Consider the following 27160-nt stretch of genomic DNA (forward strand, 5'->3'; position numbering starts at 1 on the left):
TGAAAGTGGAGGGGAGGCAAGTACATCTACGCCATTAAGCCACGTGGGATTTGGCACTTTGATGTGAATGTTAAATTATGTTAAATTAAGTCACGAGAACCATGACTGAAACTTTATGTTTAAACTAGATTATTAATTTTGAAATTATAATAAGTTTTCTTCTTCTGAATTTATTGATGTACAGTGAAGACCCCTCAAAATGGGACCCTCTATAAACTGGAATTCCCTCAAAACCAGACGTTTCCTATGGTCCCTTTTTAAATATCGGAACCTCTCTAAACCGGATGCCCCTTAAAACCAGACCTTTTACTTGGTCTCTTGGATGTACAGTTTATAGAGGTTTCACTGTTTAACTGTCACAATATCAGGAAATATTGCTTTGTTTTATTATGTGAGTTTATAGAGGTTTCACTGTTTAACTGTCACAATATCAGGAAATATTGCTTTGTTTTACTGTGTGAGTTTATAGAGGTTTCACTGTTTAACTGTCACAATATCAGGAAATATTGCTTTGTTTTACTGTGTGAGTTTATAGAGGTTTTAACTGTCACAATATCAGGAAATATTGCTTTGTTTTACTGTGTGAGTTTATAGAGGTTTCACTGTTTAACTGTCACAATATCAGGAAATATTGCTTTGTTTTACTATGTGATTGTATCGGGACTTGAACTTAATCATGGCACCAATGGCAATTGGCGCTGTTGAGATAAAAATTGCCATAGGTCGGGAGGGTCATCGAAGGCACTTTTCTTTTACCGGTTAGAAATTTCTGCCGTCTGTAAAGCTCCTCAATGATAGCAAACTGTGTATACCTGGTGTATATTATCTGACAGTATTTAACATTAAATTTTGTGCTTTTGAAATTTCTACATACAGCAAAATAATTTTTCAGTCATGTTGATTTGCTAGAAAAGTCACTTTGACAAAAAGCTGCCATAGCAAGGTTAAAAATTGCCATCGATGGGCTGTTTCACCTATGACAAAATTCTTAAGTTTACGCCCTGTTTCATACAATTTTTGATAATAACATTATCATGTTCTGCGAAAATGGAAAACTAGTTTTATTTAATGTTACTTATTTCAGGTTGTCGCCTTATTATCAATGTAGGTGACAAATTCTTAAGTTCACACCCTGTTTTATGGTAGTACTAAACCAAATAACTTCCAGCTGGGTCAAAGTTCGAGGTACACCCAAATTTTGATTGAGAAGTTAACACCACAAGTCCTGTCTGTGATTGGTGATAAATATGAATGTGTTGGGCAAAAAATTTATCAATTTTATTTTATCTAGTACCACTGTGTCAGTTGTGCTTGAAACATGCATGGGGTACATGTAGCTGTAAAAAAAAGTACTCAAATTTTGTGCAGAACTAAGGTAGTCACAGATGCTACCCGTTATCTCAGAAATGAGCAGCTTGACCCCCAATGTTTTCTGATTCACTTTAAGGATGAGGAGTGACAGTATTTATGTCCATGGTGTTTATGTTGATTCATACGATGCAGGTAGGAGTTTTAGCCACATATGTTACTATTGTCATCTATGGGATTTGATTTGGTAGTATACACCCGTATACAATTTCTTCATAATAACATTAAAAAATTATGCGAAAATGGAAAACTATTTTTGTTTAATGTTGTTATTTATTTCAGGTTGTCCCCTTATCATCAACATAGAGGAGGAAGTGCCGACATTCATCACGATCAGTTTCCGGGGCCAGGAGCCCCTGCAGGCCAAGGGGAAGAACTACTTCGTCTTATACATGGACGGAAAAACTGTCGACATGGACGAGCTTCAAGTCGACATCAAAGGTTGCCATGTAACTTACAGGTGGCATGGCAACAGCATGGGACTCCATCTTGTGGGAGTGTGGGGAGAGAAGAAACCTGCAGCTTTTGCTATCAGTCGTTATAAATTGATATATTTTCTTAATTATGCTCAGGTTGCATGCGTTCTCATGAGATGATGATACGTCTGTGAAGGACATTTGATGTAAAAGATAACATTATTGTGTTGTGTTGGAATTGCATGGGATGTTATTAGGGCAGTGCTGCCCGTAATGCATATATCCTGTTTTATCCTGCAATCACTGTTTCTATCGGCCAATCATGATGACTGATTCAAGCAAAGTTATAAACATGTTACTAGCAGATTATGAACTTTGACGTCAAGCATGTGATGCCACGCACATAGTTACAGTACAGAATCGCTCATTTGACCTCTAGGTCATCATACAGTGTAGCTGAAATAACAGAATTAATAGCTTTTGCCATTAATTTTATGGTTTGCAGGATGAAGGTAATAACTAGTTAATGACGTCGGATATCGGCTTTATCCTATTCAGGCCGAATGAGAAATTTCCATTCTTAAAGCCGATATCCGACGTCATTAACTACATGTAGTTCTTCTCCATTTACATTGCATTTTTACATATTAAACAACCCAGTTTATATTATTAAAAGATGGGTATGCATGCAAGGAATCCATTTTAAACATTAGAAGACAAATATATGCACATAAGCCAAGCCCATTTTGTCCATTAACATAAGAAATGAATACACAACAAATTTTATACACTGAAGTGAGAGTTTTACACATTAAAATAGAAATGTATACACAATATATTTTAGATACAGAAACAAGATTTAAAAATTAAAACGAAATTCCCCATAAAACAAGTTCCAGTCTATAATGCACATATGTGTGATACAAGATTTATCACACTGTTTGAAAATGTCTTTATCACTATAATAAGATTGATTAGGTATGTAATACAGATTTTATTTCGCTAGTTTTAGACTGTAATAATCTTGTGAGTGTATCAGCTGTGTGAGGTGTTCAGTGCTTTTCTGGTTTGCTCTGTGTCTGTACCCGCTTTCATTGAATGATGCTCTTGGTTGCCAGATTGTTTGTTACTTCATTTCGGGTGTTGTATCGTATGTTTCTACCTGTTTGTGTGTTACTTCATTTCAGGTGTTGTATCGTATGTTTCTACCTGTTTGTGTGTTACTTCATTTCAGGTGTTGTATCGTATGTTTCTACCTGTCTTTGTGTGTTACTTCATTTCGGGTGTTGTATCGTACGTTTCTACCTGTGTTTGTTTGTTCCTTCATTTCGGGTGTTGTATCGTATGTTTCTACCTATGTTTGTGTGTTACTTCATTTCGAGTGTTGTATCGTATGTTTCTACCTGTGTTTGTGTGTTACTTCATTTCGGGTGTTGTATCGTATGTTTCTACCTGTGTTTGTTTGTTACTTCATTTCGGGTGTTGTATCGTACGTTTCTACCTGTGTTTGTGTGTTACTTCATTTCGGGTGTTGTATCGTACATTTCTACCTGTTTGTTTGTTCCTTCATTTCGGGTGTTGTATCGTATGTTTCTACCTGTGTTTGTGTGTTACTTCATTTCGGGTGTTGTATCGTATGTTTCTACCTGTGTTTGTTACTTCATTTCGGGTGTTGTATCGTATGTTTCTACCTGTTTGTGTGTTACTTCATTTCGGGTGTTGTATCGTATGTTTCTACCTGTTTGTGTGTTACTTCATTTCGGGTGTTGTATCGTATGTTTCTACCTGTGTTTGTTTGTTCCTTCATTTCGGGTGTTGTATCGTATGTTTCTACCTGTGTTTGTTTGTTACTTCATTTCGGGTGTTGTATCGTATGTTTCTACCTGTGTTTGATACTTCATTTCGGGTGTTGTATCGTATGTTTCTACCTGTGTTTGTTTGATACTTCATTTCAGGTGTTGTATCGTATGTTTCTACCTGTGTTTGATACTTCATTTCGGGTGTTGTATCGTATGTTTCTACCTGTGTTTGTGTGTTACTTCATTTCGGGTGTTGTATCGTATGTTTCTACCTGTGTTTGTTTGATACTTCATTTCGGGTGTTGTATCGTATGTTTCTACCTGTGTTTGTGTGTTACTTCATTTCGGGTGTTGTATCGTATGTTTCTACCTGTGTTTGTGTGTTACTTCATTTCGGGTGTTGTATCGTACGTTTCTACCTGTGTTTGTGTGTTACTTCATTTCGGGTGTTGTATCGTATGTTTCTACCTGTGTTTGTGTGTTACTTCATTTCGGGTGTTGTATCGTACATTTCTACCTGTTTGTTTGTTCCTTCATTTCGGGTGTTGTATCGGTTTCTACCTGTGTGTATCGTATGTTTCTACCTGTGTTTGTGTGTTCCTTCATTTCGGGTGTTGTATCGTATGTTTCTACCTGTGTTTGATACTTCATTTCGGGTGTTGTATCGTATGTTTCTACCTGTGTTTGTGTGTTACTTCATTTCGGGTGTTGTATCGTATGTTTCTACCTGTGTTTGTTTGATACTTCATTTACTATCATGTTTCTACCTGTGTTTGTTTGTTACTTCATTTCGGGTGTTGTATCGTATGTTTCTACCTGTGTTTGTGTGTTACTTCATTTCGGGTGTTGTATCGTATGTTTCTACCTGTGTTTGTTTGATACTTCATTTCGGGTGTTGTATCGTATGTTTCTACCTGTGTTTGTTTGTTACTTCATTTCGGGTGTTGTATCGTATGTTTCTACCTGTGTTTGTGTGTTACTTCATTTCGGGTGTTGTATCGTACGTTTCTACCTGTGTTTGTGTGTTACTTCATTTCGGGTGTTGTATCGTATGTTTCTACCTGTGTTTGTTGTTACTTCATTTCGGGTGTTGTATCGTCATTTACCTGTTTGTTTGTTCCTTCATTTCGGGTGTTGTATCGTACGTTTCTACCTGTTTGTGTGTTCCTTCATTTCGGGTGTTGTATCGTACGTTTCTACCTGTGTTTGTGTGTTCCTTCATTTCGGGTGTTGTATCGTATGTTTCTACCTGTGTTTGATGTTCGGGTGTTGTATCGTACGTTTCTACCTGTGTTTGTGTGTTACTTCATTTCGGGTGTTGTATCGTACGTTTCTACCTGTGTTTGTTTCTACTTCATTTCGGGTGTTGTATCGTGTGTTTCTACCTGTGTTTGTTTGTTACTTCATTTCGGGTGTTGTATCGTATGTTTCTACCTGTGTTTGTGTGTTACTTCATTTCGGGTGTTGTATCGTATGTTTCTACCTGTGTTTGTTTGATACTTCATTTCGGGTGTTGTATCGTATGTTTCTACCTGTGTTTGTTTGTTACTTCATTTCGGGTGTTGTATCGTACGTTTCTACCTGTGTTTGTTTGTTACTTCATTTCGGGTGTTGTATCGTACGTTTCTACCTGTGTTTGTGTGTTACTTCATTTCGGGTGTTGTATCGTACGTTTCTACCTGTGTTTGTGTGTTACTTCATTTCGGGTGTTGTATCGTATGTTTCTACCTGTGTTTGTGTGTTACTTCATTTCGGGTGTTGTATCGTACATTTCTACCTGTTTGTTTGTTCCTTCATTTCGGGTGTTGTATCGTACGTTTCTACCTGTGTTTGTGTGTTCCTTCATTTCGGGTGTTGTATCATATGTTTCTACCTGTGTTTGATACTTCATTTCGGGTGTTGTATCGTACGTTTCTACCTGTGTTTGTGTGTTACTTCATTTCGGGTGTTGTATCGTACGTTTCTACCTGTGTTTGTTTGATACTTCATTTCGGGTGTTGTATCGTGTGTTTCTACCTGTGTTTGTTTGTTACTTCATTTCGGGTGTTGTATCGTATGTTTCTACCTGTGTTTGTGTGTTACTTCATTTCGGGTGTTGTATCGTATGTTTCTACCTGTGTTTGTTTGTTACTTCATTTCGGGTGTTGTATAGTATGTTTCTACCTGTGTTTGTTTGATACTTCATTTTGGGTGTTGTATCGTATGTTTCTACCTGTGTTTGTGTGTTACTTCAATTCGGGTGTTGTATCGTATGTGTCTACCTGTGTTTGTTTGTTACTTCATTTCGGGTGTTGTATGGTATGTTTCTACCTGTGTTTGTTTGATACTTCATTTCGGGTGTTGTATCGTATGTTTCTACCTGTGTTTGTTTGTTACTTCATTTCGGGTGTTGTATCGTACGTTTCTACCTGTGTTTGTGTGTTACTTCATTTCGGGTGTTGTATCGTACGTTTCTACCTGTGTTTGTGTGTTACATTTTGTTGTATTCGGGTGTTGTATCATTTCGGGTGTTTCTACCTTCTACCTGTGTTTGTGTGTTACTTCATTTCGGGTGTTGTATCGTGTGTTTCTACCTGTGTTTGTTTGTTACTTCATTTCGGGTGTTGTATCGTACGTTTCTACCTGTGTTTGTGTGTTACTTCATTTCGGGTGTTGTATCGTACGTTTCTACCTGTGTTTGTTTGATACTTCATTTCGGGTGTTGTATCGTGTGTTTCTACCTGTGTTTGTTTGTTACTTCATTTCGGGTGTTGTATCGTATGTTTCTACCTGTGTTTGTGTGTTACTTCATTTCGGGTGTTGTATCGTATGTTTCTACCTGTGTTTGTTTGATACTTCATTTCGGGTGTTGTATCGTATGTTTCTACCTGTGTTTGTTTGTTACTTCATTTCGGGTGTTGTATCGTACGTTTCTACCTGTGTTTGTTTGTTACTTCATTTCGGGTGTTGTATCGTACGTTTCTACCTGTGTTTGTTTGTTACTTCATTTCGGGTGTTGTATCGTACGTTTCTACCTGTGTTTGTGTGTTACTTCATTTCGGGTGTTGTATCGTACGTTTCTACCTGTGTTTGTGTGTTACTTCATTTCGGGTGTTGTATCGTATGTTTCTACCTGTGTTTGTGTGTTACTTCATTTCGGGTGTTGTATCGTACATTTCTACCTGTTTGTTTGTTCCTTCATTTCGGGTGTTGTATCGTACGTTTCTACCTGTGTTTGTGTGTTCCTTCATTTCGGGTGTTGTATCATATGTTTCTACCTGTGTTTGATACTTCATTTCGGGTGTTGTATCGTACGTTTCTACCTGTGTTTGTGTGTTACTTCATTTCGGGTGTTGTATCGTACGTTTCTACCTGTGTTTGTTTGATACTTCATTTCGGGTGTTGTATCGTGTGTTTCTACCTGTGTTTGTTTGTTACTTCATTTCGGGTGTTGTATCGTATGTTTCTACCTGTGTTTGTGTGTTACTTCATTTCGGGTGTTGTATCGTATGTTTCTACCTGTGTTTGTTTGATACTTCATTTCGGGTGTTGTATCGTATGTTTCTACCTGTGTTTGTGTGTTACTTCATTTCGGGTGTTGTATCGTATGTGTCTACCTGTGTTTGTTTGTTACTTCATTTCGGGTGTTGTATGGTATGTTTCTACCTGTGTTTGTTTGATACTTCATTTCGGGTGTTGTATCGTACGTTTCTACCTGTGTTTGTTTGTTACTTCATTTCGGGTGTTGTATCGTACGTTTCTACCTGTGTTTGTGTGTTACTTCATTTCGGGTGTTGTATCGTACGTTTCTACCTGTGTTTGTGTGTTACTTCATTTCGGGTGTTGTATCGTACGTTTCTACCTGTGTTTGTGTGTTACTTCATTTCTGGTGTTGTATCGTACGTTTCTACCTGTGTTTGTGTGTTACTTCATTTCGGGTGTTGTATCGTATGTTTCTACCTGTGTTTGTGTGTTACTTCATTTCGGGTGTTGTATCGTATGTTTCTACCTGTGTTTGTGTGTTACTTCATTTCGGGTGTTGTATCGTGTGTTTCTACCTGTGTTTGTTTGTTACTTCATTTCGGGTGTTGTATCGTGTGTTTCTACCTGTGTTTGTTTGTTACTTCATTTCGGGTGTTGTATCGTGTGTTTCTACCTGTGTTTGATACTTCATTTCGGGTGTTGTATCGTATGTTTCTACCTGTGTTTGTTTGATACTTCATTTCGGGTGTTGTATCGTATGTTTCTACCTGTGTTTGATACTTCATTTCGGGTGTTGTATCGTATGTTTCTACCTGTGTTTGTGTGTTACTTCATTTCGGGTGTTGTATCGTATGTTTCTACCTGTGTTTGTTTGATACTTCATTTCGGGTGTTGTATCGTATGTTTCTACCTGTGTTTGTGTGTTACTTCATTTCGGGTGTTGTATCGTATGTTTCTACCTGTGTTTGTGTGTTACTTCATTTCGGGTGTTGTATCGTATGTTTCTACCTGTGTTTGTTTGTTACTTCATTTCGGGTGTTGTATCGTATGTTTCTACCTGTGTTTGTTTGTTACTTCATTTCGGGTGTTGTATCGTATGTTTCTACCTGTGTTTGTTTGTTACTTCATTTCGGGTGTTGTATCGTATGTTTCTACCTGTGTTTGTGTGTTACTTCATATCGGGTGTTGTATCGTATGTTTCTACCTGTTTGTGTGTTACTTCATTTCGGGTGTTGTATCGTATGTTTCTACCTGTGTTTGTTTGTTACTTCATTTCGGGTGTTGTATCGTATGTTTCTACCTGTGTTTGTTTGTTACTTCATTTCGGGTGTTGTATCGTATGTTTCTACCTGTGTTTGTTTGTTACTTCATTTCGGGTGTTGTATCGTATGTTTCTACCTGTTTGTGTGTTACTTCATTTCGGGTGTTGTATCGTATGTTTCTACCTGTGTTTGTTTGTTACTTCATTTCGGGTGTTGTATCGTATGTTTCTACCTGTGTTTGTGTGTTACTTCATTTCGGGTGTTGTATCGTATGTTTCTACCTGTGTTTGTGTGTTACTTCATTTCGGGTGTTATATATTGTATGTTTCTACCTGTGTTTGTTTGTTACTTCATTTCGGGTGTTATATATCGTATGTTTCTACCTGTGTTTGTTACTTCATTTCGGGTGTTGTATCGTATGTTTCTACCTGTGGGCTTGTCAGTCTTCTTTGCTAAAGACACTGAATGTTTTCCATATACTTGTATATTGTATAATCTTTTTCCTAGTACATTGTACATGTCTTTGAACGTGTGAGGTATATAATGATGCATTTTCAAGTTATATTTAGTCATAATAATTGTATTAAATTTTAATTATTTTTATATATGTACGTTTTATTCAGAAGATGTAGACATTCATTTAATTATTAGAAATTCTTTGGTTAATTATAATTCAATTACGGTGTTAATTACCTTTCATTAATTATTACCTTTTCCAGATATTATTAATGCCATATATATAATAATAAATAAATAAATAAATAAAAATAATACAAATAATAATATAACAGTATAAATATACATGTTTATGTGAGTGTATATTGTTTTGAATGTTTTTATAAGTTATTATGTGCATGCAAATTTTGACCTCTTTAATAAAACTTTGAAATTTGTAAATTTAATTACTTATTAATGTTAAATATTTTTGCGTGGATGTATATTTTTGCTAACAAGATATTTTAAATGTCGTGATCACATGTTTATTTGCTTCCTAGCTCCGAATGATGATCAGGTTCCTGTTAGACTGCTTCCCCAGCAGGACGGGAATTACAAGGTGAAGTGGACGCCAATCATGACAGGTTTGTATGTCACTACACGTAACTGTGTGTCACTACACATAACTGTATGTCACTACACATAACTGTATGTCACTACACATAACTGTATATCACTGCACACGCACACAACTGCATGTCACTGCACACAACTGCATGTCACTGCACACAACTGGATGTCACTGCACACAACTGGATGTCACTGCACACAACTGGATGTCACTGCACACAACTGTATGTCACTGCACACAACTGTATGTCACTACACATAACTGTCACTGCACTTATGTCACTACATCTAACTGTATGTCACTGCACACAACTGTATGTCACTGCACACAACTGTATGTTACTACACCTATGTCACTGCACACAACTGTATGTCACTACACATAACTGTATGTCACTACACATAACTATGTCACTGCACATAACTGTATGTCACTACACATAAATGTATGTCACTGCACCTATGTCACTACACATAACTATGTCACTACACCTATGTCACTACACCTAACTATGTCACTACACACAACTGTATGTCACTACACACAACTGTATGTCACTACACATAACTATGTCACTACACATAACTGTATGTCACTACACAACTATGTCACTACACCTAACTATGTCACTGCGCACAACTGTATGTCACTGCACACAACTGTATGTCACTGCACCTAACTGTATGTCACTGCACACAACTGTATGTCACTACACATAACTGTATGTCACTACACCTAACTGTCACTGCACACAACTGTATGTCACTGCACACAACTGTATGTCACTGCACCTAACTGTATGTCACTGCACACAACCGTATGTCACTACACCTAACTGTATATCGCTACACCTAACTGTATGTCTCTACACGTAACTATGTCACTACACCTAATGGTATGTCACTGCACACAACTGTATGTCACTGCACACAACTGTATGTCACTGCACACAACTGTATGTCACTACACAACTGTATGTCACTGCACACAACTGTATGTCACTATACACAACTGTATGTCACTACACCTAACCGTATGTCACTACACACAACTGTATGTCACTACACCTAACTGTATGTCACTGCACACAACTCCCTCCCTCTCTCTCTCTCTCTCTCTCTCTCTCTCTCTCTCTCTCTCTCTCTCTCTCTCTGTCTCTCTGTCTCTCTGTCTCTCCTCTGTCTCTCTCCCCCTCTCACGTTCTCTCACTACACACATTGTTTTCCTTGTTTTAAGACATCATACCATGGACGTGTCATTATACCGTGTCATAACAGATTGTTTTCCTTATTTTAGGACGTCATACAGTGGACGTATCGTTCGCTGGCCAGCAGATCCAAGGCAGCCCATTTTTCATTGAAGTGTTTGACATCAACAAGATCAGGGTGGATAACTTCTACAGTGGCGGTGTGGCAGAGATTGCTGGCTTCAGTCGTGAGTTTCACACGGTGTCTTGGGGGGGGCGAGACGTAGCTCAGTGTTGAGTTTCACACGGTGTCTTGGAGGGCGGGACGTAGCTCAGTGGTGAGTTTCACATGGTGTCTTGGAGGGCGGGACATAGCTCAGTGGTGAGTTTCACACGGTGTCTTGGGGGGCGGGGCATAGCTCAGTGGTGAGTTTCACTCGGTGTCTTGGAGGGCGGGACGTAGCTCGGTGGTGAGTTTCACACGGTGTCTTGGAGGGCGGGACGTAGCTCAGTGTTGAGTTTCACACGGTGTCTTGGAGGGCGGGATGTAGCTCAGTGTTGAGTTTCACTCGGTGTCTTGGAGGGCGGGACGTAGCTCAGTGTTGAGTTTCACACGGTGTCTTGGGGGGCGGGGCGTAGCTCAGTGGTGAGTATCACACGGTGTCTTGGGGGCGGGGCGTAGCTCAGTGGTGAGTTTCACACGGTGTCTTGGAGGGCGGGACGTAGCTCACTGGTGAGTTTCACTCGGTGTCTTGGAGGGCGGAAAGTAGCTCAGTGGTGAGTTTGACACGGTGTCTTGGAGGGCGGGACGTAGCTCAGTGGTGAGTTTCACATGGTGTCTTGGAGGGCGGGACGTAGCTCAGTGGTGAGTTTCACTCGGTATCTTGGAGGGTGGGACGTAGCTCAGTGGTGAGTTTCACTCGGTGTCTTGGGGGGATGGGACGTAGCTCAGTGGTGAGTTTCACTTGCCGTCTTGGGGGGATGGGACGTAGCTCAATAGTAAAGTGCTCGCTTGATGCGTGGTGGCAAAACATAACCCAGTGGTAAAGCACTCATTTGATGTGGAGTCGGTCTAGGATTGATCCTTGTCATTGGGCTATTTCTCATCCCAGCCAGTGAACCACGACGGGCATATCAAAGCCCATGGTATGTGCTATCCTGTCTGTGGGATGGTGCATATAAAAGATCCCTTGCTACTAATTGAAAAAAGCTAGCGGGTTTCTTCTCTTAAGACTACATGTCAATATTACCAACTGTCTGACATCCAATAGCCGATGATTAATAAATCTAAGTGCTCTAGTGGTGTCAATAAACAAAACAGGCTTTATAATTACTAATTACAAGTCTGTGAGTTTATTTTCCAGTGAACACATCCCAAGCCGGTCATGTGGAACACAACATCCAGGTGATGAGCCCAACCGGCCGCAGCGTTACTGTGGAGACAATCGAGAACCGTGTTGGGGAGTTCTCCGTCACATACACGCCCAGTGAGATCGGACCTCACAAGATCTACATGTCGGTTGGTGGACTCGAGGTTCCAGGTAAGACGTTACACTGTCTCAACATTTGATGTAGGTAGTGTGCACTGATATTTCTCCCATCCCTAGATACACAAGATAGACCCATTCCATGACGTCAGCCCACAGGGAATAAATCTTCTCATCACTAGATACGCAAGACAGACCCATTCCATGACATCAGCCCACAGGGAATAAATCTTCTCATCACTAGATACGCAAGACAGACCCATTCCATGACATCAGCCCACAGGGAATAAATCTTCTCTCATCCCTAGATATGCAAGACCGACCCATTCTATGACATCAGCCCATGCGGAATAAATCTTTCTCTCATCCCTAGCTGTACAAGACAGACCCATTCCATGACGTCAGCCTACTGAATAAATCTTTCTCCCATCTCTAGATATGCAAGACAGACCCATTCCATGATGTCAGCCTGTTTGGAATAAATCTTTGTCCCATCCCTAGCTGTGGAAATAAAACAGGAACAGACACGTATAAATGGTAAATGATGTTATCTTGAAAGCTCATTGATTAATTAATTATTATTAAAAAAATTTGCTCTGACAAACCGACTATTGTTGGCACGGAGGTCCAGAATGCCTTGGTTTGTGTATCAATGTGTTTGTCTGTGTGTGTGTGTACTTGTCTGTGTGTGTTTGTCTGTGTGCGTGTGTGACACAGACAAGTACACACAGACAAGTACACACACATACACACAGACAAACATTGCATTAGTGTACAAATATAATATTTTGTTTGTGAAACATATGTAAAGTAAGGTCATACACTTAATATATTCTATAAGATTATTCTGACATATAAACTAAAGTCAGCTAATTCAGGGCTCACCCTGGATCAAAAATACCTGTAGCCAAAATATTAGCCAAATGGAATTTTTATTAGCCATATTGAAAATGCTTTAGCCAAATTTGTTTTACGCAGTACTGTATAGAGTATTTATATATGAATATGAAAATGTATCTTTTTCAGCTAAGTGTGTACAAACTGGAATAAATAGGAATAACAAAACCTCAATGGTGGTATAGGGGTAGTTAATATATTACTTTGATTTTTCAGCGGGGGTGGGGTTGGGATGGGTTATGCAATATCTTCAGAGTTTGAAGCCAGTACTCCATACACCCACCCCCACTTCTAAGGCCTATGACATTAAATTAACAAACATACAGAAATATGGGGGTGGGTGGATGTTTATGGAGGGTGTTGTTTTTTCTTTCTTCCTTTTTTCCCAAATAAAAATTTGAGAGCTTTTTTTTATTTTTATAGAGCTCATTATTTCTTTAAATAGAAATCTTTATGTTAGTTTGAATTGTTGTTTTTTTCTCTTTTTTTAAATGACCCATCAATTCCCCACTCCAAACAATTTCATAATTTGTGCCATGTTGTTGCTGTTGATTTCAGCATCGTGTTAAATGCTTATTGTGATATATTTTTACAAAATACCTCGGCTAAGAATGCCGACTTCACAGTATACTCCATTTAATTCATTTATAAAACTAATTTTATTCAGTGTACATTTAACTGCAATTTGTACAATATATATCCTACAACAGGATAAAGCCGATATCCTATGCCATTAACTAGTTATTCTTACCTTCACGGGATAAAGCCGATATCCTATGCCATTAACTAGTTATTCTTGCCTTCACAGGATAAAGCCGATATCCTATGCCATTAACTAGTTATTCTTACCTTCACGGGATAAAGCCGATATCCTATGCCATTAACCAGTTATTCTTACCTTCACGGGATAAAGCCGATATCCTATGTCATTAACCAGTTATTCTTACCTTCACGGGATAAAGCCGATATCCTATGTCATTAACCAGTTATTCTTACTTTCACGGGATAAAGCCGATATCCTATGTCATTAACCAGTTATTCTTACCGGATAAAGCCGATATCCTATGTCATTAACTAGTTATTCTTACCTTCACAGGATAAAGCCGATATCCTATGTCATTAACTAGATATTCTTACCTTCACGGGATAAAGCCGATATCCTATGTCATTAACTAGTTATTCTTACCTTTACGGGATAAAGCCGATATCCTATGTCATTAACTAGTTATTCTTACCTTCACGGGATAAAGCCGATATCCTATGTCATTAACCAGTTATTCTTACCGTCACGGGATAAAGCCGATATCCTATGTCATTAACCAGTTATTCTTACTGGATAAAGCCGATATCCTATGTAATTAACTAGTTATTCTTACCTTCACGGGATAAAGCCGATATCCTATGTCATTAACTAGTTATTCTTACCTTCACGGGATAAAGCCGATATCCTATGTCATTAACCAGTTATTCTTACCTTCACGGGATAAAGCCGATATCCTATGTCATTAACCAGTTATTCTTACCTTCACGGGATAAAGCCGATATCCTATGTCATTAACCAGTTATTCTTACCTTCACGGGATAAAGCCGATATCCTATGTCATTAACCAGTTATTCTTACCTTCACGGGATAAAGCCAATATCCTATGTCATTAACCAGTTATTCTTACCTTCACGGGATAAAGCCGATATCCTATGTCATTAACCAGTTATTCTTACCGTCACGGGATAAAGCCGATATCCTATGTCATTAACCAGTTATTCTTACCTTCACGGGATAAAGCCGATATCCTATGTCATTAACCAGTTATTATTACCGACACGGGATAAAGCCGATATCCTATGTCATTAACCAGTTATTCTTACCGTCACGGGATAAAGCCGATATCCTATGTCATTAACCAGTTATTCTTACCTTCACGGGATAAAGCCGGTATCCTATGTCATTAACCAGTTATTCTTACCATCACGGGATAAAGGCGATATCCTATGTCATTAACTAGTTATTCTTACCTTCACGGGATAAAGCCGATATCCTATGTCATTAACTAGTTATTCTTACCGTAACAGGATAAAGCTGATATCCTATGCCAATGTTAATGACATAGGATATCGGCTTTATCCTGTTATGGTAAGAATAACATCAGCTTAATTATAGTTAACATTTGCCATGACAGTTGATTATGGACCTGTAATAATTATAGTTAACATTTGCCATGGCAGTTGGTTATGGACCTGTAATAATTATAGTTAACATTTGGCATGACAGATAATTATGGACCTGTAATAATTATAGTTAACATTTGCCATGACAGTTGATTATGGACCTGTAATAATTATAGGCAACATTTGCCATGACAGTTGATTATGGACCTGTAGTAATTATAGGCAACATTTGCCATGGCAGTTGGTTACGGACCTGTAATAATTATAGGCAACATTTGCCATGGCAGTTGGTTACGGACCTGTAATAAATATAGTTAACATTTGCCATAACAGCTGCTTGATTATGGACCTGTAATAATTATAGTTAACATTTGCCATGACAGTTGATTATGGACCTGTAATAATTATAGGTAACATTTGCCATGGCAGTTGATTATGGACCCGTAATAATTATAGTTAACATTTGCCATGACAGTTGATTATGGACCTGTAATAATTATAGTTAACATTTGCCATGGCAGTTGATTATGGACCTGTAATTATTGTAGGTAACATTTGCCATGGCAGCTGGTTACGGACCTGTAAATAATTATAGTTAACATTCGCTATGACAATTAATTATGGACAGTGACAAGACAGATGTTACAATTTCATCAGAATTGTAGGTTACTATGCAATCGACTTATGCTCATATAAAACACTCATATAATGAGGCCTGGCAGTTAGGACAGTGCGCAGATTATGTTCACTGAGATATAGACCCTAAATTTTCTTTAAATTTACCATTAATAGTTATGTAATATGGGTTTTGTTTATGTACATATGAACACAAATGGATACTCCAGCACATATCAGTTCCATCAACTAAACAGAAGGAATAATTATAGTTAACATTTGCCATGGCAGTTGATTATGGAGCTGTAATAATTATAGTTACTATTTGCCATGGCAGTTGATTATGGAGCTGTAATAATTATAGTTACTATTTGCCATGGCAGTTGATTATGGAGCTGTAATAATTATAGTTACTATTTGCCATGGCAGTTGATTATGGAGCTGTAATAATTATAGTTACTATTTGCCATGGCAGTTGATTATGGAGCTGTAATAATTATAGTTACTATTTGCCATGGCAGTTGATTATGGAGCTGTAATAATTATAGTTACTATTTGCCATGGCAGTTGATTATGGACCCATAATAATTATAGTGAACATTTGCCATATGGCAGTTGATTATGGACCCGTAATAATTATAGTTACTATTTGCCATGGGAGTTGATTATGGACCCACAATAATTATAGTTAACATTTGCCATGACATGATTATGGACCTGTAATAATTATAGTTACTATTTGCCATTGCAGTTGATTATGGACCCACAATAATTATAGTTAACATTTGCCATGACAATTGGTTACGGACCTGTAATAATTATAGTTAACATTTGATTATGGATTTCATTGCTGATCATCACATTGGTTGAACCCAGTTGATCAATTATTGCTTACAATCAATCATTGGACCCGTACTACTGCATGACACACCCTGTTTTGTTTTCTCACAGGAAGTCCCTTCACACAGGAGATAGGAGAACGTCTTCTACCGATGGCGCATGGTGAAGGTTTATACCATGGGGAGGAAGACAAGCCTGCCACCTTTTATATTGAGTCAGGTGGCATGGTCGGGGAACCCACCGTCACTGTAGATGGTATGTCGTTTATTAAACCTGCCACCTTTTTACATTGAGTCAGGTGGCATGGTCGAGGAACCCACCGTCACTGTAGATGGTATGTCGTTTATTAAACATGCCACCTTTTACATTGAGTCAGGTGGCATGGTCGAGGAACCCACCGTCACTGTAGATGATATGTCGTTTATTAAACCTGCCACCTTTTACATCGAGTCAAGCGGCATGGTAACCTAATCTTAGTGTAGATGGTAAGTCATTTATTAAACCTGCCACCTTTTACATCGAGTCAAGCGGCATGGTAACCTAATGTTAGTGTAGATGGTAAGTCATTTATTAAACCTGCCACCTTTTACATTGAGTCGAGTGGCATGGTAACCTAATGTCAGTGTAGATGGTAAGTCATTTATTAAACCTGTCACCTTTTACATCGAGTCAAGCGGCATGGTAACCTAATGTTAGTGTAGATGGTAAGTCATTTATTAAACCTGTCACCTTTTACATCGAGTCAAGCGGCATGGTAACTTAATGTCAGTGTAGATGGTAAGTCATTTATTAAACATGCCACCTTTTACATCGAGTCAAGGAGCATGGTAACCTAATGTCAGTGTAGATGGTAAGTCATTTATTAAACATGTCACCTTTTACATCGAGTCAAGCGGCATGGTAACCTAATGTCAGTGTAGATGGTAAGTCATTTATTAAACATGTCACCTTTTACATTGAATCAAGCGGCATGGTAACCTAGTGTCAGTGTAGATGGTAAGTCATTTATTAAACCTGTCACCTTTTACATCGAGTCAAGCGGCATGGTAACCTAATGTCAGTGTAGATGGTAAGTCATTTATTAAACCTGTCACCTTTTACATCGAGTCAAGCGGCATGGTAACTTAATGTCAGTGTAGATGTTAAGTCATTTATTAAACCTGTCACCTTTTACATCGAGTCAAGCGGCATGGTAACCTAATGTTAGTGTAGATGGTAAGTCATTTATTAAACCTGTCACCTTTTACATCGAGTCAAGCGGCATGGTAACCTAATGTTAGTGTAGATGGTAAGTCATTTATTAACCTGTCACCTTTTACATCGAGTCAAGCGGCATGGTAACCTAGTGTCAGTGTAGATGTTAAGTCATTTATTAAACCTGCCACCTTTTACATTGAGTCAAGCGGCATGGTAACCTAATGTCAGTGTAGATGGTAAGTCATTTATTAAACCTGCCACCTTTTACATTGAGTCAAGCGGCATGGTAACCTAATGTTAGTGTAGATGGTAAGTCATTTATTACAAGCCAGATGTGTAATATTATGTAATGTTGATTATGCCAGTATGATTTCAGTAAAGTATATTGAACCCAACAGAAAACACACCAGTTGTATTTGTAGCTGTAAAAGAATATGAGAAGAAAACATAATATATTGAACAGATTTCGTATAACTGGATGTAATCTGGTAGGCAATAACTAACCCAAAACTTGTATACAGGGCTCATTCCACAGACAGGATAGCACATACCACGGCCTTTGATATATCAGTCATGGTGCGTCAAGCTTTATCACTGGCTGTGTTTCCCCACCCCCACCTTCAATAGCATTTGGAATGGAGTGAAGTATATTTGTAAGTGGCTGATTACGGCACACTTGTGTTCAGGTTCTGGCTGGATGTAGCCCAGTGGTAAAGCACTCTCCTGAGCCCATTGAGCTATTTCTCGTTCCACCGGCCTCGGTGACGTCGTGGCAGGCCATCGGTCTACAGGCTGGTAGGTACTGGGTTCGGATCCCAGTCGAGGCATGGAATTTTTAATCCAGATACCGACTCCAAACCCTGAGTGAGTGCTCCGCAAGGCTCAATGGGTAGGTGTAAACCACTTGCACCGACCAGTGATCCATAACTGGTTCAACAAAGGCCATGGTTTGTGCTATCCTGCCTGTGGGAAGCGCAAATAAAAGATCCCTTGCTGCCTGTCGTAAAAGAGTAGCCTATGTGGCAACAGCGGGTTTCCTCTAAAAAAATCTGTGTGGTCTTTAACCATATGTCTGACGCCATATAACCATAAATAAAATGTGTTGAGTGTGTCGTTAAATAAAACACTTCTTTCTTTTTTTCTATTTCTCGTTCCAGTCAGTGCACCACGACTGGTATATCAAAGACCATGGTATGTGCTATCCTGTCAGTGGGATGTTGCATATAAAAGATCCCTTGCTACTAATGGAAAAATGTAGCAGGTTTCCTCTCTAAGACTATATGTCAAAATTACTAAATGTTTGATATTCAATACCCGATGATTTTAACAGTAACATCTGAAAATTGGGTGGTGTGTTTTAAATGGAGTTCAGTATAATCGTCAGTGGCTGTCTGATTACAACACACATTTGTTTGTTATATAGCAGTAACATCTGAAAACTGGGTGGTGTGTTTTGAATGGATCAGTATATTTGTATGTGGCTGATTACGACACACACTATTTGTTTTCAGGACCGAATGCATTTGCGACATGCAGTATAGACCCCCAGACCCAAGGTCGGTACTCTGTGACCTACATACCCATGGAAGTCGGCATGTTCGATTTGTATGTCCTGTGGAACGGCAAGAATATTCACGGTCAGTTCACACAGAAAACAGTGTCAATATTATGATAACACAGAGAGAAGCATTTAAAAATACATCGGGTCTCAATGAAAACATGTTTTAAAGCAGCAGTTTTAAACAGGTTGGGCTGAATTTACACAGCCAGTTTATGTGTTACACGCATGTAACTACGTATATTTACAGTGCTGAAACACACGTTTACAAAACCTGTTTATGTGTTACATGTGTGTAACTACGTATATTTACAGTGCTTAAACACCCACATTTACACAGCCTGTTTTTGTGTTACACGCGTGTAACTACGTATATTTACAGTGCTTAAATACACACGTTTACACAGCCTGTTTATGTGTTACATGTGTTACACGTTTACACAGCCTGTTTATGTGTTACATATATTAACAGTGCTTAAACACCCACGTTTACACAGCCTGTTTATGTGTTACACGCGTGTAACTACATATATTAACAGTGCTTAAACACCCACGTTTACACAGCCTGTTTATGTGTTACACGCGTGTAACTACGTATATTTACAGTGCTTAAACACCCACGTTTACACAGCCTGTTTATGTGTTACACGCGTGTAACTACGTATATTTACAGTGCTTAAACACCCACGTTTACACAGCCTGTTTATGTGTTACACGCGTGTAACTACGTATATTTACAGTGCTTAAATACACACGTTTACACAGCCTGTTTATGTGTTACACGCGTGTAACTACGTATATTTACAGTGCTTAAATACAGACGTTTACACAGCCTGTTTATGTGTTACACGCGTGTAACTACGTATATTTACAGTGCTCAAACACCCACGTTTACACAGCCTGTTTATGTGTTACACGCGTGTAACTACGTATATTTACAGTGCTCAAACACACACGTTTACACAGCCTGTTTATGTGTTACACGCGTGTAACTACGTATATTTACAGTGCTCAAACACCCACGTTTACACAGCCTGTTTATGTGTTACACGCGTGTAACTACGTATATTTACAGTGCTTAAATACACACGTTTACACAGCCTGTTTATGTGTTACACGCGTGTAACTACGTATATTTACAGTGCTCAAACACCCACGTTTACACAGCCTGTTTATGTGTTACACGCGTGTAACTACGTATATTTACAGTGCTTAAACACACACGTTTACACAGCCTGTTTATGTGTTACACGCGTGTAACTACGTATATTTACAGTGCTCAAACACACACGTTTACACAGCCTGTTTATGTGTTACACGCGTGTAACTACGTATATTTACAGTGCTCAAACACACACGTTTACACAGCCTGTTTATGTGTTACACGCGTGTAACTACGTATATTTACAGTGCTTAAACACCCACGTTTACACAGCCTGTTTATGTGTTACACGCGTGTAACTACGTATATTTACAGTGCTTAAATACACACGTTTACACAGCCTGTTTATGTGTTACACGCGTGTAACTACGTATATTTACAGTGCTTAAACACCCACGTTTACACAGCCTGTTTATGTGTTACACGCGTGTAACTACGTATATTTACAGTGCTCAAACACCCACGTTTACACAGCCTGTTTATGTGTTACACGCGTGTAACTACGTATATTTACAGTGCTCAAACACCCACGTTTACACAGCCTGTTTATGTGTTACACGCGTGTAACTACGTATATTTACAGTGCTTAAACACCCACGTTTACACAGCCTGTTTATGTGTTACACGCGTGTAACTACGTATATTTACAGTGCTACACGTTTACACAGCCTGTTTATGTGTTACACGCGTGTAACTACGTATATTTACAGTGCTCACACACGTTTACACAGCCTGTTTATGTGTTACACGCGTGTAACTACGTATATTTACAGTGCTCAAACACACACGTTTACACAGCCTGTTTATGTGTTACACGCGTGTAACTACGTATATTTACAGTGCTCAAACACACACGTTTACACAGCCTGTTTATGTGTTACACGCGTGTAACTACGTATATTTACAGTGCTCAAACACACACGTTTACACAGCCTGTTTATGTGTTACACGCGTGTAACTACGTATATTTAACTCAAACACACACGTTTATATTTACAGTGCTACGTATAAACAAACACCCACGTTTACACAGCCTGTTTATGTGTTACACGCGTGTAACTACGTATATTTACAGTGCTTAAACACACACGTTTACACAGCCTGTTTATGTGTTACACGCGTGTAACTACGTATATTTACAGTGCTTAAACACCCACGTTTACACAGCCTGTTTATGTGTTACACGCGTGTAACTACGTATATTTACAGTGCTTAAACACCCACGTTTACACAGCCTGTTTATGTGTTACAGCCTGCGTGTACACGTGTACATTGTAACTACGTATATTTACAGTGCTTAAACACCCACGTTTACACAGCCTGTTTATGTGTTACACGCGTGTAACTACGTATATTTACAGTGCTTAAATACACACGTTTACACAGCCTGTTTATGTGTTACACGCGTGTAACTACGTATATTTACAGTGCTTAAACACCCACGTTTACACAGCCTGTTTATGTGTTACACGCGTGTAACTACGTATATTTACAGTGCTCAAACACCCACGTTTACACAGCCTGTTTATGTGTTACACGCGTGTAACTACGTATATTTACAGTGCTTAAATACACACGTTTACACAGCCTGTTTATGTGTTACACGCGTGTAACTACGTATATTTACAGTGCTTAAATACACACGTTTACACAGCCTGTTTATGTGTTACACGCGTGTAACTACGTATATTTACAGTGCTTAAACACCCACGTTTACACAGCCTGTTTATGTGTTACACGCGTGTAACTACGTATATTTACAGTGCTTAAACACACCCACGTTTACACAGCCTGTTTATGTGTTACACGCGTGTAACTACGTATATTTACAGTGCTTAAACACCCACGTTTACACAGCCTGTTTATGTGTTACACGCGTGTAACTACGTATATTTACAGTGCTTAAATACCCACGTTTACACAGCCTGTTTATGTGTTACACGCGTGTAACTACGTATATTTACAGTGCTTAAACACCCACGTTTACACAGCCTGTTTATGTGTTACACGCGTGTAACTACGTATATTTACAGTGCTTAAATACACACGTTTACACAGCCTGTTTATGTGTTACATGCGTGTAACTATGTATATTTACAGTGCTTAAACACCCACGTTTACACAGCCTGTTTATGTGTTACACGCGTGTAACTACGTATATTTACAGTGCTTAAATACACACGTTTACACAGCCTGTTTATGTGTTACACGCGTGTAACTACGTATATTTACAGTGCTTAAACACCACACGTTTACACAGCCTGTTTATGTGTTACACGCGTGTAACTACGTATATTTACAGTGCTTAAACACCCACGTTTACACAGCCTGTTTATGTGTTACACGCGTGTAACTACGTATATTTACAGTGCTTAAACACCCACGTTTACACAGCCTGTTTATGTGTTACACGCGTGTAACTACGTATATTTACAGTGCTTAAACACCCACGTTTACACAGCCTGTTTATGTGTTACACGCGTGTAACTACGTATATTTACAGTGCTTAAACACCCACGTTTACACAGCCTGTTTATGTGTTACACGCGTGTAACTACGTATATTAACAGTGCTTAAACACCCACGTTTACACAGCCTGTTTATGTGTTACACGCGTGTAACTACGTATATTTACAGTGCTTAAACACCCACGTTTACACAGCCTGTTTATGTGTTACACGCGTGTAACTACGTATATTTACAGTGCTTAAACACCCACGTTTACACAGCCTGTTTATGTGTTACACGCGTGTAACTACGTATATTTACAGTGCTTAAACACCCACGTTTACACAGCCTGTTTATGTGTTACACGCGTGTAACTACGTATATTTACAGTGCTTAAACACCCACGTTTACACAGCCTGTTTATGTGTTACACGCGTGTAACTACGTATATTTACAGTGCTTAAACACCCACGTTTACACAGCCTGTTTATGTGTTACACGCGTGTAACTACGTATATTTACAGTGCTTAAACACCCACGTTTACACAGCCTGTTTATGTGTTACACGCGTGTAACTACGTATATTTACAGTGCTTAAACACACACGTTTACACAGCCTGTTTATGTGTTACACGCGTGTAACTACGTATATTTACAGTGCTTAAACACCCACGTTTACACAGCCTGTTTATGTGTTACACGCGTGTAACTACGTATATTTACAGTGCTTAAACACCCACGTTTACACAGCCTGTTTATGTGTTACACGCGTGTAACTACGTATATTTACAGTGCTTAAACACCCACGTTTACACAGCCTGTTTATGTGTTACACGCGTGTAACTACGTATATTTACAGTGCTTAAATACACACGTTTACACAGCCTGTTTATGTGTTACACGCGTGTAACTACGTATATTTACAGTGCTTAAAACACCCACGTTTACACAGCCTGTTTATGTGTTACACGCGTGTAACTACGTATATTTACAGTGCTTAAACACCCACGTTTACACAGCCTGTTTATGTGTTACACGCGTGTAACTACGTATATTTACAGTGCTTAAACACCCACGTTTACACAGCCTGTTTATGTGTTACACGCGTGTAACTACGTATATTTACAGTGCTTAAACACCCACGTTTACACAGCCTGTTTATGTGTTACACGCGTGTAACTACGTATATTTACAGTGCTTAAACACCCACGTTTACACAGCCTGTTTATGTGTTACACGCGTGTAACTACGTATATTTACAGTGCTTAAACACCCACGTTTACACAGCCTGTTTATGTGTTACACGCGTGTAACTACGTATATTTACAGTGCTTAAACACCCACGTTTTACACAGCCTGTTTATGTGTTACACGCGTGTAACTACGTATATTTACAGTGCTTAAACACCCACGTTTACACAGCCTGTTTATGTGTTACACGCGTGTAACTACGTATATTTACAGTGCTTAAACACCCACGTTTACACAGCCTGTTTATGTGTTACACGCGTGTAACTACGTATATTTACAGTGCTTAAACACCCACGTTTACACAGCCTGTTTATGTGTTACACGCGTGTAACTACGTATTTAGTTTACAGTGCTTATTTACAGTGCTTACACGCGTGTAACTACGTATATTTACAGTGCTTAAACACCCACGTTTACACAGCCTGTTTATGTGTTACACGCGTGTAACTACGTATATTTACAGTGCTTAAACACCCACGTTTACACAGCCTGTTTATGTGTTACACGCGTGTAACTACGTATATTTACAGTGCTTAAACACCCACGTTTACACAGCCTGTTTATGTGTTACACGCGTGTAACTACGTATATTTACAGTGCTTAAACACCCACGTTTACACAGCCTGTTTATGTGTTACACGCGTGTAACTACGTATATTTACAGTGCTTAAACACCCACGTTTACACAGCCTGTTTATGTGTTACACGCGTGTAACTACGTATATTTACAGTGCTTAAACACCCACGTTTACACAGCCTGTTTATGTGTTACACGCGTGTAACTACGTATATTTACAGTGCTTAAACACCCACGTTTACACAGCCTGTTTATGTGTTACACGCGTGTAACTACGTATATTTACAGTGCTTAAACACCCACGTTTACACAGCCTGTTTATGTGTTACACGCGTGTAACTACGTATATTTACAGTGCTTAAACACCCACGTTTACACAGCCTGTTTATGTGTTACACGCGTGTAACTACGTATATTTACAGTGCTTAAACACCCACGTTTACACAGCCTGTTTATGTGTTACACGCGTGTAACTACGTATATTTACAGTGCTTAAACACCCACGTTTACACAGCCTGTTTATGTGTTACACGCGTGTAACTACGTATATTTACAGTGCTTAAACACCCACGTTTACACAGCCTGTTTATGTGTTACACGCGTGTAACTACGTATATTTACAGTGCTTAAACACCCACGTTTACACAGCCTGTTTATGTGTTACACGCGTGTAACTACGTATATTTACAGTGCTTAAACACCCACGTTTACACAGCCTGTTTATGTGTTACACGCGTGTAACTACGTATATTTACAGTGCTTAAACACCCACGTTTACACAGCCTGTTTATGTGTTACACGCGTGTAACTACGTATATTTACAGTGCTTAAACACCCACGTTTACACAGCCTGTTTATGTGTTACACGCGTGTAACTACGTATATTTACAGTGCTTAAATACACACGTTTACACAGCCTGTTTATGTGTTACACGCGTGTAACTACGTATATTTACAGTGCTTAAACACCCACGTTTACACAGCCTGTTTATGTGTTACACGCGTGTAACTACGTATATTTACAGTGCTTAAACACCCACGTTTACACAGCCTGTTTATGTGTTACACGCGTGTAACTACGTATATTTACAGTGCTTAAACACCCACGTTTACACAGCCTGTTTATGTGTTACACGCGTGTAACTACGTATATTTACAGTGCTTAAACACCCACGTTTACACAGCCTGTTTATGTGTTACACGCGTGTAACTACGTATATTTACAGTGCTTAAACACCACGTTTACACAGCCTGTTTATGTGTTACACGCGTGTAACTACGTATATTTACAGTGCTTAAACACCCACGTTTACACAGCCTGTTTATGTGTTACACGCGTGTAACTACGTATATTTACAGTGCTTAAACACCCACGTTTACACAGCCTGTTTATGTGTTACACGCGTGTAACTACGTATATTTACAGTGCTTAAAACACCCACGTTTACACAGCCTGTTTATGTGTTACACGCGTGTAACTACGTATATTTACAGTGCTTAAACACCCACGTTTACACAGCCTGTTTATGTGTTACACGCGTGTAACTACGTATATTTACAGTGCTTAAACACCCACGTTTACACAGCCTGTTTATGTGTTACACGCGTGTAACTACGTATATTTACAGTGCTTAAACACCCACGTTTACACAGCCTGTTTATGTGTTACACGCGTGTAACTACGTATATTTACAGTGCTTAAACACCCACGTTTACACAGCCTGTTTATGTGTTACACTACGTATATTTACAGTGTGTACACTACGTATATTTACAGTGCTTAAACACCCACGTTTACACAGCCTGTTTATGTGTTACACGCGTGTAACTACGTATATTTACAGTGCTTAAATACACACGTTTACACAGCCTGTTTATGTGTTACATGCGTGTACATTGTAACTACGTATATTTACAGTGCTTAAACACCCACGTTTACACAGCCTGTTTTTGTGTTACACGCGTGTAACTACGTATATTTACAGTGCTTAAATACACACGTTTACACAGCCTGTTTATGTGTTACACGCGTGTAACTACGTATATTTACAGTGCTTAAACACCCACGTTTACACAGCCTGTTTATGTGTTACACGCGTGTAACTACGTATATTTACAGTGCTTAAACACCCACGTTTACACAGCCTGTTTATGTGTTACACGCGTGTAACTACGTATATTTACAGTGCTTAAACACCCACGTTTACACAGCCTGTTTATGTGTTACACGCGTGTAACTACGTATATTTACAGTGCTTAAACACCCACGTTTACACAGCCTGTTTATGTGTTACACGCGTGTAACTACGTATATTTACAGTGCTTAAACACCCACGTTTACACAGCCTGTTTATGTGTTACACGCGTGTAACTACGTATATTTACAGTGCTTAAACACCCACG

The 27160-nt window shown here is 38.9% G+C and overlaps 1 protein-coding gene across 1 annotated transcript in view; it reads left to right on the forward strand.

Moving 5' to 3' along the window:
• The first annotated feature begins 9282 nt into the window (after positions 1-9282).
• The window catches only part of LOC121375684 (filamin-C-like), a 53706-nt gene continuing 35828 nt past the window's right edge, over positions 9283-27160 (forward strand). The window contains exons 1-5 of the mRNA XM_041503266.1: positions 9283-9386; positions 10670-10807; positions 11924-12100; positions 16676-16819; positions 19273-19398. Of these exons, the coding sequence (XP_041359200.1) occupies positions 9284-9386; positions 10670-10807; positions 11924-12100; positions 16676-16819; positions 19273-19398 (688 nt within the window). The 5' untranslated portion in view covers position 9283. The remainder of the gene's footprint in view (positions 9387-10669; positions 10808-11923; positions 12101-16675; positions 16820-19272; positions 19399-27160) is intronic.

This window comes from Gigantopelta aegis, chromosome 1 (assembly GCF_016097555.1).
Source record: "Gigantopelta aegis isolate Gae_Host chromosome 1, Gae_host_genome, whole genome shotgun sequence".
In the NCBI taxonomy this organism is placed as follows: domain Eukaryota; kingdom Metazoa; phylum Mollusca; class Gastropoda; order Neomphalida; family Peltospiridae; genus Gigantopelta; species Gigantopelta aegis.